At 43.0% G+C, this 15103-nt stretch overlaps 1 protein-coding gene across 3 annotated transcripts in view; it reads left to right on the top strand.

Annotated features, from left to right (window-relative positions):
- TGFBR3 (transforming growth factor beta receptor 3) overlaps positions 1-15103 on the top strand; it is a 142279-nt gene that overhangs the window by 94124 nt on the left and 33052 nt on the right. For all 3 annotated transcript variants that reach the window (XR_014512318.1, XR_014512319.1, XM_083444870.1), the window contains exons 5-7: positions 6821-7004; positions 10724-10892; positions 12496-12643. Coding sequence is in view for 1 of the 3 variants with exons in the window: in XM_083444870.1 (XP_083300996.1) it covers positions 6821-7004; positions 10724-10892; positions 12496-12643 (501 nt within the window). In the remaining 2 variants the exon portion in view is untranslated. The remainder of the gene's footprint in view (positions 1-6820; positions 7005-10723; positions 10893-12495; positions 12644-15103) is intronic.

Genomic DNA, 15103 nt, shown 5'->3' with positions numbered 1-15103 from the left:
CTTTTGGCCAAAAGATGATTCTGAGAATATCAAATGAGGCAATAGGAAAAAGAATAGGGAGGAAAAGCAGAATAGGGAGGTTCTTACATGAGCTGCTTCCTGTGTAAAAACTGCCCTTATCTGGAGCTCAGTGTGATGACTGGTGTGTGGTTACATTTGGTAGGTGCATCATGTGCTCATTTAGAAAAGTGAAGATGGTGCCTCTATGGAGTTGGCTACAGTGATTGGCAGAGACATTTTCATAACTACAAGCCTTGGCAGAGGGGTTGTTAGCCAGCTACCTGACTTGGCTAGGAGAATCATTAACCTGTGACCCCAAAATTCAGGATATTCCCCCCCCCAACTGATGCGAAAGTTTTGTGCTATTTTTGTGCTGCCAACCGAACAAGGTTGGGTTTTGGGGTGTTCTTATCGTCCCCGGTTTGAGTGTCAGTTACTCACTTTCGGGGTTGGGGTGGCACAAAACATAGGGTTCACAGCACAACACGGCACTAAACTATCACAAAACTTTGTTATGAGTTTGGGAGGGTATCCTGAATTTTGGGGTCACAGGTTAATGAAGCTTTGGATAGGTAGTCTGCAGGTGAACAGTGTGTGTACCTTCTGTGCATCAACACAGGATCTTGCTGAATTAGAGAATGTTGGGCTCCAGGTGGGAAGTGAATGTGTTAGAATTAAGAGCCCCAGCACACCATAGCAGGATTCCCTCTACTCTATTGTTGTATAAGCTCCCTCATACCTGTTTACTTGGCAGCTAGGGGATCAAAGCAGTATGGGTAGGTGGGAAACGTAATTCCAGACACAAAACATCCCACTGACTGCACTAGACCTGGATTTGAAAGTTCATTGAGATTGTGCTTCCATGCTGCAGAGTTCACAGGTCTCTCTGTCTCCGGAGTGCTTTGATGGTGTTTCCTGCTTGGCAGGGGGTTGGACTCGATGGCCCTTGTGGTCTCTTCCAACTCTATGATTCTATGATTCCTGCACCTCCATCCTGCAAAAAGGAAGTTTCATCCTCCCTCTGTTGCTCCAGATTTCCAAGTTTGCACCCAGTGCAAAGTTCTCTATCTCTGTCCCAGCGCATGGTTTTAAAACGGCATACTCTTGGGGTGATAGCCTAACGTTGAGATTCACAAAATAATTCCCTGAGTCGTTTGTTTGTTCGAGCAGGTATTCAGAAATGCTCCTCTGCCGTCACGTGGTATCCTCCTCGCCTCTGTCAAAAGGTGCTCAGGAGCTTAGCCAATCCTTAAGCACCTTCCTGTTATTTCAGGCAAGTCCAGTTGTTGGCTTTGGAATGCTACCTTCGCAATTCACGTGTACCTTCACGTCCTGAGTACTTTGAGAGCAGCCTCACTCTCCTGAAACAGATCCGTTCTATAGAGGAAGCAGTTAACGTTTGACGAAAAGTGGTGAAACAAAAGTGACGGCTGCCTTTTCTTTCCCTCTCTGGAAGAGCTTCTTGAACGCAGTCCAAAGAAAATAACGTGCTTGGCTCATTGAATGTAGCCTTAAGCCCTCATAGTAAAACTTTGAGACCTGGCAGGCACAGCTGAGTCCTCCTTTGCTCTTGCTTCCTCTGCTTGATTTCAGACTGCAACACTTCGTGCAATTTTTTTTAAAAAAGCAAGCTTTAATTAATTAGCATCAGTTAACCTGTAATTCCAGGTTGGAAGCAGCAGCACCAAGCCACGCTGACTGTGCGTACAGGAGTCTTTTCTCTCTTCTCCTTAGTCTTAAAGGGCAGGTGGCCCTTTAAATAGGGTGAAATGAAAGGATCATGTGCTCAGTCAGTGTGTTGCAGTGCTGTACTTACAGGCCAAAAACCAATAGTTCCTTCTGCCAATCTTATCTTTAAATAGACAGGGCAGGTACTTGGGATGCCATGTCAATGATGGGCAGCCAAGGGTGAGAAGCAGCGCAGGTAAATGAAGCAAGAGATGAGTAATCACCCCACGGAATTATTATTTCCAAGGGAGACTTAATCCTCCAAATGGGAGGCAGAAAGTCCTAGCAAAATATCAACCAGAGCTTGCTCCCTTAGCTCGGAAATAACTTTGCCAAAATGCACCCTCGGATTTCAAGCACTGAAGAATACACTACTCGAGAGAACACACCAAAGTGATTGCGGCATCTGGTTTTTAAAAGGCAGCTCTTCTAGGCAGCAGCAAAACAAATATTTCAGTTTTGCTTTCCAAATGGACCGCGTGGTTCCTTCAGTATGCTCTCTGTGAAGAGGTGTAGGCTCAGGTAACATAATGCAACGCAAATGTTAGATGGCAGTTTGTTAAAACCTTCTTTGCTCTCATAGATTGCCCTATACAGGATCAAGCTGTTATTATTAATGTGTGGTTTATATAGCCATCATAACTCCCTCAGAGCCTCGGGCTATAGCCGCATGTAGCCTGGATCTCTGGATGCCTTAAGGCTACTACTTGATTTGTTTGCTTTCTGTCTGATGCTGTAGCAGAATTTGGACATACTCAATTCTTGGGAGCTGCCAGGTCTAAACTAGAAAGCCGTGGGCCTGTTCATAGCTACTGTGCGTGGTTAGCTGTCAGGGCTTCAGCTTTGAGCAAATCCCCTAGACGGTAAAGGGCTGAGGTTCTGGACCGACTCTGTGTACTCAGGCTAGATGTTGACTCTTCTCAAGAGGACGGACTTCTTCTTTAAGGTGGAATTTTGGCTGATCGGCCACCATCTCTCTGGCAGGTTCCAACTTGACTGTTGTCTATGGATCAGTTTAAACAACAGCCCCCTTCCCCAAATACACATTCTCCTAAACTTTGTGTTTGGGGTATTTCCGGTGCCAAAATGCGTGGTAGGGAAAACCATGCATGCTTCCCACCTCCCTCCTGTTATAGGAAAGGCTTCCTACATGATAAAAGTCCTGGAATATGTGGAATTGAAACAAAAGCTAAAATAATTATAAAAAGGAAGAAGTGTCACCACCATGTTTCATTGGGGAGCCCCTTGAAGCTGCAGATGAGGCAGGTTGACTCATGTTGCATACCTGGCAGCTCTCTATGTTGGGATGTAGACCTGCACATACCTGTTCCTGCCATGTGGTCTTCAGGCGTACTTATGATTTCTCCCCACCACCACTCCCCAGTTGTGCAGTTCCTTCACAGACCACAATGCCTGATGGCAGCTACAGAAAATGAATGGTTCACCAAAGCTTCCATTCCAGAGATCTCTCCGTAAGCGGAGAAATGTTCACGCCACACGTTGTCGGGGCTTAAGAAAGACGTGTTGAGACTACCGGGTGATGCACTGCCAGAAGATGGTTTAATGAAATGTAAAACAGTGACATTTGGAGCCCTTGCTTTATAGAAGACAGGGTATACTTATGTAGTTTCCCTTGTTAAAATGATGCATGAAGCGTTACATCGAATAGATTTTTTGTTTTTTTTAATGACATGTTTTATGGTGGTCGCATGACCAGCGGCAACAAATGAAAGGAATCATCAAGAGTTGAAACAGAGGTTAGTTTAAAGTTTTTGGAACTATTCTGGCAGGAGGCGACGGGTTCTTAAGCTGCTTTCTGTGATTTGTCTGGGTGAAATGAACTCTTGGGATAAGAGGCATCTCTTCACAAGACAAGCTGTACAATAGGGCCCCAGTGGAGACGACCCATAATAATAGAATGCTGGATTATTATTTTTTAAAAATAAGTTCACCAGTGAAAGCTCTAAGCAGGGTTGGTCATATTTGGTCATTCTGTGCCTAGTATAGAATTGGGAGTATTTCACACTTGACATTTTTCTTAGGCTCAGGGTCAAGCTATACTTTACAAATACGTGTAATGTGCAACATCATTTCTCGTTGTGCGTGTTTAATTACAGCTGAGTTATGAGCCCAATTTGTCATCAGGATTGCAGGACACAGAGAGCAGAGATTTATCCCTTCCTTCCCCAGCTATGAACACCACCCACAAGCATGGCTACAAAGCTTTTTAAAACAAAACAAAAAAACCCTTTCCTTTGCTTCAGTTTATGGGCATTTGTCAATAATAGCCATAAGGCCAGACAGAACAGCAGAGTGATAATATGCATTAAAGAGGTCGGGTAAAAATTATTAATTATTAACCAAACAAACATGGATCATTAAAATGCATATTCTGGGACATCAATTGTGAATGATAGATATCCATTTTTAATGGCTGATGGTGTTAATTAAAAATTTAAATTGAAATATCTCTTTAAACAAAACCTGCCTTTTAATTGTGTGGAACTATTTTGTGCTGCAGCAACATCCAACTTTTTTACAGTTAAAAAGTATCCTGCAGTTTTGTGTAAACAATGCTTTGCTGAAATGTATCTATTGTTTAAGAATACATCTGTGTTTTTCCAGATGAAGTCAGCCAAGTGTTTTCAAATCTGTTTGCAACATGTTGTTATTTGGAGCAATACACAGTTGACATAGTTGTCCGGGAGATATTTGCAACTGCTGTGGCAAGTCAATTGGTCAGGGTGCTTAAGAAAATGTGTCTTCTGAAACAATCGCATCCCTCTGTCTTCCTTTGTCACTTCTGTGCTCTGCTCGATCAAAACAGGTCCTGCTTTCCCACTGAAATAAGTTTCCTATGATGCAATCCTTCACTCTGTGAGATTTGACAACATGAAAGACAACTTATCTATTTTCCTATATTTTCTTCCTCCAAGATAGGATGGAGCTGGATTGAATAGCTCATAAACTGCTGAAAACGCAGGAAATGAGCTCCCAGTATAGCTTTTAAAATAGATAACCCATGTGCCCTGTGTATAACCTCCTTTGATTCCCATATCTGTGTTTAGCTTTTGAAATAAGTGATCAGCAAAGTGATAGTCAAGTTTTAGAGGGCTGCTCTGGTGCCCACTACCTCCCAGTACTTTTTCAACCCTTTCTATTCTGATCCAGCTGTTTGCTTAATCCACTATGAGCTAAATGTTTATACCATTCGAGGATCACTTGGCTGACAGAGATGCGAAGGAAGTGACACGTTAGGTAGGAAGCAGTGAAGCCCTCTTGTGTAGTCAACAAAGCAACATATAGCCTAATAGGGCCTTTCTGGCATATCTATGTGTCAAGGAACTGCCATCAGTGCCAGAGGGAGAGAGCAAAATCCAGAGGGATTCCAGAGAGCGTCCCGGGATTGGGAGAGGCAGCCCATCTTCTGGGGAAGAGAATCAGTGTAGCACCAGTGGAGAAGGGGGGCAGATGGGGGAAGCGGCGAGGCGGTCCCATGACTCCTTGCCGGGGACCAGCGGGAAGAGTAGAGGTCCTCCACTACCTACACCCTCCTTGCGCAGAAGGCTTTCACGCAGAGAGAGTAGGAGGAGACTAGGCGTCAAAGAGCTTCTTTGCTGGAAGAAGTTTAAGAAACGCCCACTGACGGATTCTGCCAGCGGTTGAGACACCCATGGGTGAGTGGCTGTCCGGACAGAAAAGGTTTACTCAGGCAACCCAGCCAGGTGTTTGCACCGGCTTACGCACGAGCAACCCCAAGAACAACTACACTATGCCATCAAAAAAATTCTCTGTGAGTGGACATCAAAATGTGATTCAATATAATCCATTGTGAGTGGTGCACACAGAGGCAAAAAATACCTCCTAGCTTCACATATATGCTAATGAAGTCTGAGCTGACGGTGACTGACCAGGAAATGGATTTTGGATTCATGGTGAATAGGTCAATGAAAATGTCAACCCAGCTGTGAAAAAGGTGAATTCCATGTTAGGAACCTTTAGGAAAAGGGCTGAACATTGCTGATATCATAATGCTGTTATACAAAACTATGGTGTACTTAGAATACTATTGTCATGTTCTGGTCTGGTGCCGTATCCCGTGGAGAAGGCCGGTGAGGTTAGAAATTGCAGGACCACAAATAGTAAACAACTTGCTCCAACAAAGGTTGAGGGCAGCCCAAGCCATTTTAAGCTCTTGCTCTCAGACTACCTCTCTTTAGGCACTGCTGCTAACCTTAGATTCCTAAAGGGCCAACCCTCTGTCCTGAAGACTGGTGCTCCTCCATTGTATACCTCCCCAGCTGGTGTGCTGCCAGAAATTGAGGTCCTATGCAAGGTTCCTTAGTCCAAAGGGAAGAGTCCAGACTCTGGCCCTTAAGATATGGGTGGCTTAGTGGTCTCTTGATCTCCAGCAGCAAGCTCTGGAGTCCTCTACCTGGTCTAGTTCTTTAGCAGGAGACTCTTCAGCCTCAGAGCCTTGATTGTTTCTGATGGGGAGCTAGATCTGTAGCTGATACTTTTCAAGTCCCATCCTCTTCTTTTGCATGTAGTTTTCATTACATAAGATACTGCTCAGTTTCACAGTACCTTAAAGGCCTTCTGAAGAGGGATCTCCCGTGTCCCTTGAAGTAATGAGTGAAAATATCTTCTCTGGACCTTCTTTGTTGAGTAGTATATGTGTGTTTTTGTTTTGTTCGTTGGTTTAAGCATATGGTGGGGGAAGGCCTATGAATAATCTCTAAAAATTTGGCTTACATGTTTCAAACCCTTACACAACTTTGTTTTGGTCAAAGTAGCAGTGATAGTTTTTCCTATTTTTAACAGAGCCTCATCCATACAACAACACTTTTGTTCTTCATCACTGTCAACAAGACAAGGAGAATTCAATCTCATGTTCTTTGTTGTTACGTTCCGTTTAATGTGAAAGCGCATTGTACAAATGGTTCACGGTATTGCCTGTTTAGCAGATGTTACGGAAAGAACCCCTGTGAGAAACGGGTTTTGGTGTGACAGGTTTAAATGACTTTTTGTGGGGGTGAGAGTTCTGCATCATGTGGATGTCGCATTAAAAAGGTGTTTCTATTCTCCTCAGGTATCAGCAGGTTCCATTGTGCAGTTTGAGAAAGAAAATTTCTCCTTGTCAGCAAAAATAGAGGAAAAACCTCTCCCTCAAGGAAATAAGCATCTGCTACAGTGGGCCCAAAAGGAATATGGGGCAGTAACATCTTTCACTGAACTCAAAATATCCAGGAATGTTTACATCAAAGTGGGTGAAGGTAAGTGTCTCCAAACTAGTAAGATTGTACATGGGGAATTGAATTGCAATCATGTCCGTTTTTGAGAAAGCATTCCCCCATACACAATCCTTCATGTCATAGTGGCTGCAGACTCATTATTTGGATATTAGGACTGATCCTAGCTTCTTCCTTACAATTTGCAATTTGTGACCACCAAGGCAGATTTCACCTTGAGCAATTCATACTAAAGGTATTATTAGTGTGATGTCAGTCTTCAGTTAGCTACCATATTGCATTGTTGCCTGCACTTTTCTGCCTGTTCAGATCAGCTGGTCTTTCCCTTTTATTTGTCTACTCTCACATTTATTCTGTAGCTTTTTCTGATTCGCCATTGCTCCTTGTCTTCCTACCAAAGCTCTGTTGCACAGAAGGATTTCACAAAGCATTAATTAGTTAACAATAGTTTGAAATCCACTTCAATTAACTTCTTGTTCCAGTTTCAGAGCTGAAACTTTATCTCCTTTCAACATTTGGTAGCTCCTGGACAGTAATCCCTTTGGTTCTCCATTATCCTAGACTTAAACCTTTTCAAAAAAAGAGTTCCAGCTGGGAAGAAATCTTACTGCTGATGTATAGCCCTTGGCAATAATAATTTATTGAGGAAAGCTGATACATGATGAATGGTTCTGATATATTCATAAAGAGTGTCCTCACATTGTCAAGCCAAAAACACTCAAGATTGCTCCAACTTTGGATCGTGTTGGCTGGGAATCTGATAGTAACACCTAATTTGTATAGAATGAAGCAAAACACTCTCATCCCTATTAAGACAGAGGTGTGACCCAAAGAAACTAGTAGGGTTCAGTATACAGGTCTTGGTTGCAGGCAAGCAAGTTGGCAGCATACATAGAAGCCAGAAGTATCTATTACTGTATTTACATTACAAAATTCTAGTGCATTCTCTGGCAATTGTTCCTCCTACTGTCTTCCTATCCAAATCAGATACCATGCTATTTACCATTCCTTACATACTATGATAGGAACTTCAATTCAGTGCAATAAAGGAAGCCATTTAGCTCAGTCTTGTCTCCGCTGATTGTCAGTAGCTCTCCAGTGTTTCCCAGCCCTACCTGGAGGTACCAGGGATTGGACTTGGGCCATTTTAGATATAAAACATGTTCTTTACCTAGGGTTGCCATATTTCAAAAAGTGGAAATCCAGTCACAATAGTTGTTGAGATTTTCCCAGACATTTCAGCGATTTACACCCGGACACCGTTTCTGATGGCCAAATCCCAGCTATTTCCGGGAAATTACGGACGTTTGGCAACCCTAGAGTTACCACTGAGCTATTAGTCTGCCCTGTAGGTTGGCTAAACGGTATGGAAGTTATAAAATATCGGCAATATTTGATCTCAAAGAGTTTAAATGAACAATTGAAAGAAACTGAAATGCTGTCGAAACCCTTGCTTGCTGTTGACGGAATCAGAAGAGATTGCCGAAACACACAGGAGTGCTCTGATGGTGTTTCCTGCTTGGCAGGGGGTTGGACTCGATGGCCCTTGTGGTCTCTTCCAACTCTATGATTCTATGATCCTACGTAACACAAATGCAGGAACTCTTTCTTTTTTTTTAACAATTCACCTTAGAACCTGTGTTCCTCTTCCTGGGGAACTCGTTGGCAAGCCATTTCTCAGTTTAACAATAATGACGTTACTAGTACTGGCGAATTACATTTGCATGGCGTCTTTATGTACATTAGTTTGAGTTCAACATGGTCAACCTCGGGATCACTTTCCCTCATTTGTGTGGGAGGAGTTGGCAGAATCGCGACTGCTTTTGCATCCCATCTGGCAGGGTACTTAACAGATGTTTGAGGAGTGCTCCGTCAAGCTGCGCAAATAGATTTCATCTCTCATAGCTCACATAGAAGGATCCTCTAGAGAAGAAGGCAAAGTGAGCATTCAGATACCGCTTAGTATGGAAAGGGATGGGGGGGGGAGACCCCCTGCCATTAATGCCTTTATTATACATGTCTATGATGCAACTACACTTGGGAATACCGTGTACAGATCTGTTTGCTGAGCCTAATAAATAAATGAATTGTGAAGCTGGAAAAGGTGCAGAGAAAGGCAACCAATCTGATCCAGCAGCTGGAACAATTTCCCTAGAGAAAGGATTGTAATGTTTGAGGCTTTTTGTTTATTTTAAAGGAAAGGTGGTGACATGATAGAATTGTATAGAATTGCGCATGTTGTAGAGAAAGTGGATAGAGGGAAGTTTACAGCCAGTCCTTCATCATGATAATATTTTACTATAGGTTGTGGTTTTTTTAATGGTTAGGTGTAAAAAAACAACAACCCACAACTGCACCATGTTTAATTCAGATTCTGCACCAGGAAACACAGAATTTTGTAACTGACATATATCATGCAAAAAATCATGTCACAATTTTTGTTTGTGAAAGTATTACCTCTAAAGTAAAAAAAAAGGGGGGGAATGAAATGCTGAAACTGAAAATATCAAGAAATAAACTCCTCTCACACTGTAATTATCACTGTTTTAGAAACTTGCCTTGGGACATGAACAATAAAACAAAATTTGAGATGCAAGTAGAATAGCATGACTTGTCAAAACACTACTTTTACGAGCATTTTACAGACAGCTTTCGAACACCGCAATTTATTATAATTTATTAACATCGTAGAGGGTTATCAGCTGTGCACAAAAGTGCAGAAAGGGCTTAGAATGTGGTTCTGACCACAGAACAGCTACTTGAGAGTCTCACAGAACACTTATAATGAAGAATGGGGAGGTGTGGAGCAAAAGGTATGGGGGGCAGGTTTGGGTTTTGTTTTTTGTGGGTTTTTTTTGTTTGGTTTGGTTTTTTTGCCTGATCAAGCCCGTCTAGGAAATGGTGAAGCCTAGGATCCAGGGCAAGCCTGGCTTCGTCTCCACAATTAGGAGACAAGGTAATTGATGTGGCTGTGAAACCATGGTTTGACATGGGCTTGCAAACTATAGTTTGTTAACCATGGTTAACTACTGCCTCCTGTATGCGCCCTTTATGTGCTTAGCTTAATATAGAGGGACAAATTATTATTAGAGATGCGTCCAAAAATCCATTAGAGTAAGGTGCATTGCCCTCTGAGCTGGGCACAATTCGAAGTAGGATTTTGCACGCTTTCTCTATCACTTCCCTATCAATCCCCTCCCTGCAACCTCTTTTCCCAGGCAAGGAAAAAGGCCTTATCTTGGGGAGGAAGTAACAAGTGATGGAAGATCCACTTCCACACAGGAACAGCCCCATAAGGTCTCTGCTTTGCTGCACATGATGTCCTGCTAGGTATCTTAGTGCTTGTGGTTAGAAAACCAAAGACTAATAAACTCCCAGTTGGAAATTATGCTTAACCCCATCTCAAAGGAGGATGAATCTGCCTTAGAATGAGCTCGTGCTTTTTTGATTGTGAGGAGTTGACATTTCTTTCTCCCACCTCCCATTTGAAGTCTTGCAGCATTCCCAATCAACATGGTTAAGCATTTTTCCTGCCTTGGGCTTTACTGCTCCTATGGCAACTCCAAGCCATTTCAGGCCACACTGAAAGGAACAATGGAATCAAGGTAGGGCAATGATAGCCTTGGTGAATGGGGAGCCCTTAAGCTGGGATCCAGCGGGGAAGGGCACATGGTAGCTTTAACTTTTACAACCGTATTTGATCATCTAAGGATGATTTGTTTTGTTTCTTCTTCTTTTTTTAGATCAGTTTTTCCCTGCAACATGCAATATAGAGAAGAACTTTATTTCCTTGAACTACCTTGCGGGATACCTGCAACCCAAGGCAGCAGAAGGATGCATTGTCTCCAGCATGGATCAAGAAAGAGAAGTTCACATAATTGAACTAATCACACCAGACTCTAACCCATACAGGTAAAATGCCCATTCCTGTTTCTCCAAGCCAAGAATATTGTTTATTTCAGCCCATCCTGCATCTTTAAAGGAACAGTTCCTCCCATCTATGAGAAAAGCAAAACTCCGAAAAAGTTTATTTGACATAAATACTTTTAGATTGCGGCACTTTGAAACAAAAGTTTCAGTATGTCTGTTATTTAGCACATGGGGGTATCAAAACAGGTCGCAGAATTTGTCTTCCGATTAGAAATCAATGTGGCAAATTCTATCAAGGTCAAAGAGGCTGCTACAGGGAGGGCAATAGCTCAGTCAGTTAGAGCGTGGTGCTGATAGTGCCAAGATTGCAGGTTTGATCCCTATATGGGATAGCTGCATATTCCTGCATTGCAGGCGGTTGGACAATGAAGTATACTCGGAGACAAGAGTGGATCTCATGCTCTTTATTCAGCTCATAGTGGTGAGGAGGAATGGAAGTTCCCCCAGAATGTCTGCTTTATATACATTATTTACACAATGGGCCCCACATGATTGGCTAATTCTGGGATTCTCCTGTAGGGCAATCGGGTTGCGGATTCACTTCCACCTGGAGCTGGATTGGGTGGCTCCTGTGGACCAATCAGACTACTGCATTCTGGATCCTATTTTTCTAGGACCAATCAGACTGCAGCATTTTGGATCCTATTCAACTCAGTACATAACAGACAAGATGATCCTCAGGGCCCTTCCAACTCTATGATTCTATGGTTCTGTGATAAAGTTGGGCTCTGACCTAAATATTTGAGAAGATACCTCAGCTGATCATGGGCTTGCGGGTCTTGTTCAAGTGCTGCTTCACCCCCCATTATCAGGATCGCACCCTGAAATACTCATTAACTTCTACCTCAGCAAGTAGGTTGGGGAACACAGGAGACCTCATCTCACTCTTCAGGAATAAAGGAAGGGAGAGCACTCCAAATTTGACATAAAGTGTAACGTGAAGAGAACTGATGCATTTACATTAAGCTTCCATTATCCTAAAGATGAGCAGCGGGCCAAGCTAATAACTGTGTTTTGAAAATGTCCCATTCTTCGTCACTGCCCAAACATACTTTGCTTTTTTGCACATTCCCCATTGTTTTCAAAGCTCAGCAGACCAGATGCATTTCTCTCACTTATTATTTCATTTTTCCTTCCATAACAATGCTGCCAAGCTATAATTTTAGGGTACAATAGGGTGACATGTGCTCCAAATTAATGGAATAAATTGGATAGAAACGTACATTTAAAATTTCCTGAAGAAATGGGGAAATGGCGGGGGTGGGAGAACGAGCTCCGAGTGGTTCTCTTTAACCACCACCAAAGCAGTGGCAATGAGCAACCAGCAACCTCTAATTGAGAAAGCAAAGCTGCTGCTGGACAGTAATTATTAGCCTAAAAAGCATTTTTGTTTCCATTGTTATGTAAAATTGTTTTAGCATGTGTGGCGTAACAGTCTGTTTTGCACATGTTGTACTGTCTGGGATAACCTCCAGCGTTTTAATCAGCTGGCCAGACACTGGAAACATGATGGATTGAAAGAAGGTTGATAGCTGAAAATTTCTGGCGTGCTGGGGCCTCACTCTTTTTTATTTTCCACAACCAGTGCTTTCCAGGTGGATATCATCATTGACATTCGACCATCTCGGCCAGACACCACACTTGTCAGGGATCTTGTCCTTATCCTCAAGTGCAGAAAGTCTGTCAACTGGGTCATCAAGTCCCATGACGTGAAGGGGAAACTGGAAGCAATTGTAAGTAGATATGACTTGTTGTAAGGGAAGCACGGGGGCTGTTAACAGCTCAGGCTTTTATGTGAAGAAGTGAGCACATGATAACAGACATATTCTCTGAGTATCTCCTCAACTTTTGCTATTAATCCTGGTTGTTGGTTCTCCCCACCCAACCTGGGTACTGAGTAACGTGCTGCTCGATTAAGAGGTGGTGCATTGCATCTGTCACCAGTGCTATTTTTCTAGAAAAAGAAATGCCGGAACTCACCATGAACGCCTCCCTTCTTTCTCTTATAATGGCAATGGCGCCCACCTGAGAGATGCCGGGACTGACTCCCAGCTGAAAAAGAGCCCTGTCTGTCATTCCCAAATGTTTCATGAGATTAGCATTGCATGCTGTTCTTCACAAGCAGATGAAGACAGTGTTCAAAACTCCCATTGTTCTAGGCACATTTTGCAACAGGGAATTTCATTCGCGCAAGCCGTTTCTGAGCTTTGGGTGCCGTACTGCGCCTAAGATTTCAGATTAAAATTGCAGAGTGGAAGGAAAGGAGGGCCTTTTTCTGCCTCCTCACTTCCAGCCACTCTCCGAAGATTGGAGAAAGGACCCTCATAAGAATATGCAGTCTTCATATGAGGACTAGACCATGTAAAAAACGAACGTAAGATTTTAGTTGCAGTTCATTCATTTCCAGCTTTGTATTCTTGCTATTAAAAAGCGCACCTAGACATTGTTGCGCCCATAATCTTGGTTTAAGGTGCCATTTACCGGAGCTCCTAGCTTTCGTATCTCACTGGGTGAAGATTTTCACTTTTGGTTTTCTTTTACCCCTCATTCTAGCCAAGGGTTTCTTTTATTAAAAAAAACAAAAACGAGCCCAGAGAGATCCGATGGGTTAAGGCAGAGCCATGGAACCTTTCCATTCTGGTGGGCCAAGATTCTTATCTTCACAAACCCCACAGGCGAAGCTTGACGGTTGAGCAGGGACCCTGCCTGTCATAATGGCATTAGTTGACATCTACGCCTTTGAAGTTTCCTTTCAAAGCAGCTTCACACTTCACAGTTTAATTCCCTCCGCATCCTGTGAGCCGATGAGCGCTGAGAGACAGTACTTTGAACTGTGTTTCCAAGCAGGTGTTTTTTGGAAACACATGTCAAAGTGAAGGCCGCGCCTCTACCTGTCTCCTACCTGCCATCACCTATGATATCAGGGGTGGGGCAGGTAGGCATGGTTTGAGGGAAACGGCCCCACGAGCCAAATTGGGACCCCTTCTGGGCCTAATTGGACCTGCAGGGTAGAGGTTCCTCGCTCCTGGGTTAGAGCTCTTGTTACGCAAAATTTCTTGACGTGTTCCCTCTACAGAATCATAGAAGTCCAAAGGACCTAATGACATCAAGGATGCCTCCACACTGCCTCTCCCCTCCCACCCTCAGTTTCTGGCAGCCACCTCTTGTGTTGGGAAGCTGGCATGCTGCCAAGTTCTGATGTCTATTTATACTCTTTAAAATGCATTACTAAAGTGTACTGTTGCTTTGATGCCCCGTTCAATACTTCCTACCTTGGAAATATTTTACTGGCCACTGTTGGAAACTGGATGCTAGACCTGATGTTTGATCAGTTCCAGCAGAGCTTCTTTTAACGTACTTAATTAAGTTGTGCTTCCAATTATTTGTTTATTAGCTGGACCAGTTTCACTCCTCTGCAATTTTGCTCATGTTTTTTCACTCAGTGGAAATGGCAGGGGTCCTGAGAGGCAAAATTAAGTTGCCTGTAAAGAAAGTTAAAGGAGTTAATTTGGGTTGGTTGTGCTCTGATGTATAGAATCATAGGAAAGAATATAGACAGGAAAGTCCCCTTTCTTTTAAGTTTTGAGGGAGCCTGTGATCTCCAATTTCGGCTTGACTGAGGCTACAGCTCTTAAACACGCTTTTGTGTGGGATGCACCTTCAAGTACACACAAGATCTCACTGAAAGTTGTGATCCGCTGCACACTTACCTTGGAGTGAGCCCCATTGGATGCAGTTCAACTTCATTTCACATGTAGGTTTGCTCTATTGATCACCTATAATTCTTAAGTACAAACTGTACCCTGGAAGGAGCCTTAAGCCAACAGCTCAAGCAAAGGCTTACATTGATGCCCTTTTGGCTGAATAAGAAAGTGTCTTATTCATCCCAGCCACAATTGACCGTTGCTTGAAGGTGGTGCTATCAGCTCACCATGTAGAACAGAGAAAACTAGGGCAAAGGCATCAAGAAGCTGGGTAGAGATGAATCCAAATTTTGAATTGCCTTTTTTACTTTCCAAATTTGTTTTGATTAGCCCTAAGCAGTCCCATCTGCAAAAATACCAGTGGAAGAGGAGAGATTTAAAAAGTAACATTCCAAATTCAAATTAACTGCATCTGACCCATAGGGAAATCCGTGTCTAGTTTGAGAATATGTATTTTTATTTTATATTCAAGCGTCTCCCAACATTACG

Source organism: Podarcis tiliguerta (genome assembly GCF_965153285.1).
Source record: "Podarcis tiliguerta genome assembly, chromosome: 6".
Taxonomy (NCBI): domain Eukaryota; kingdom Metazoa; phylum Chordata; class Lepidosauria; order Squamata; family Lacertidae; genus Podarcis; species Podarcis tiliguerta.
This window is presented reverse-complemented; position numbering and strand designations above follow the sequence as displayed.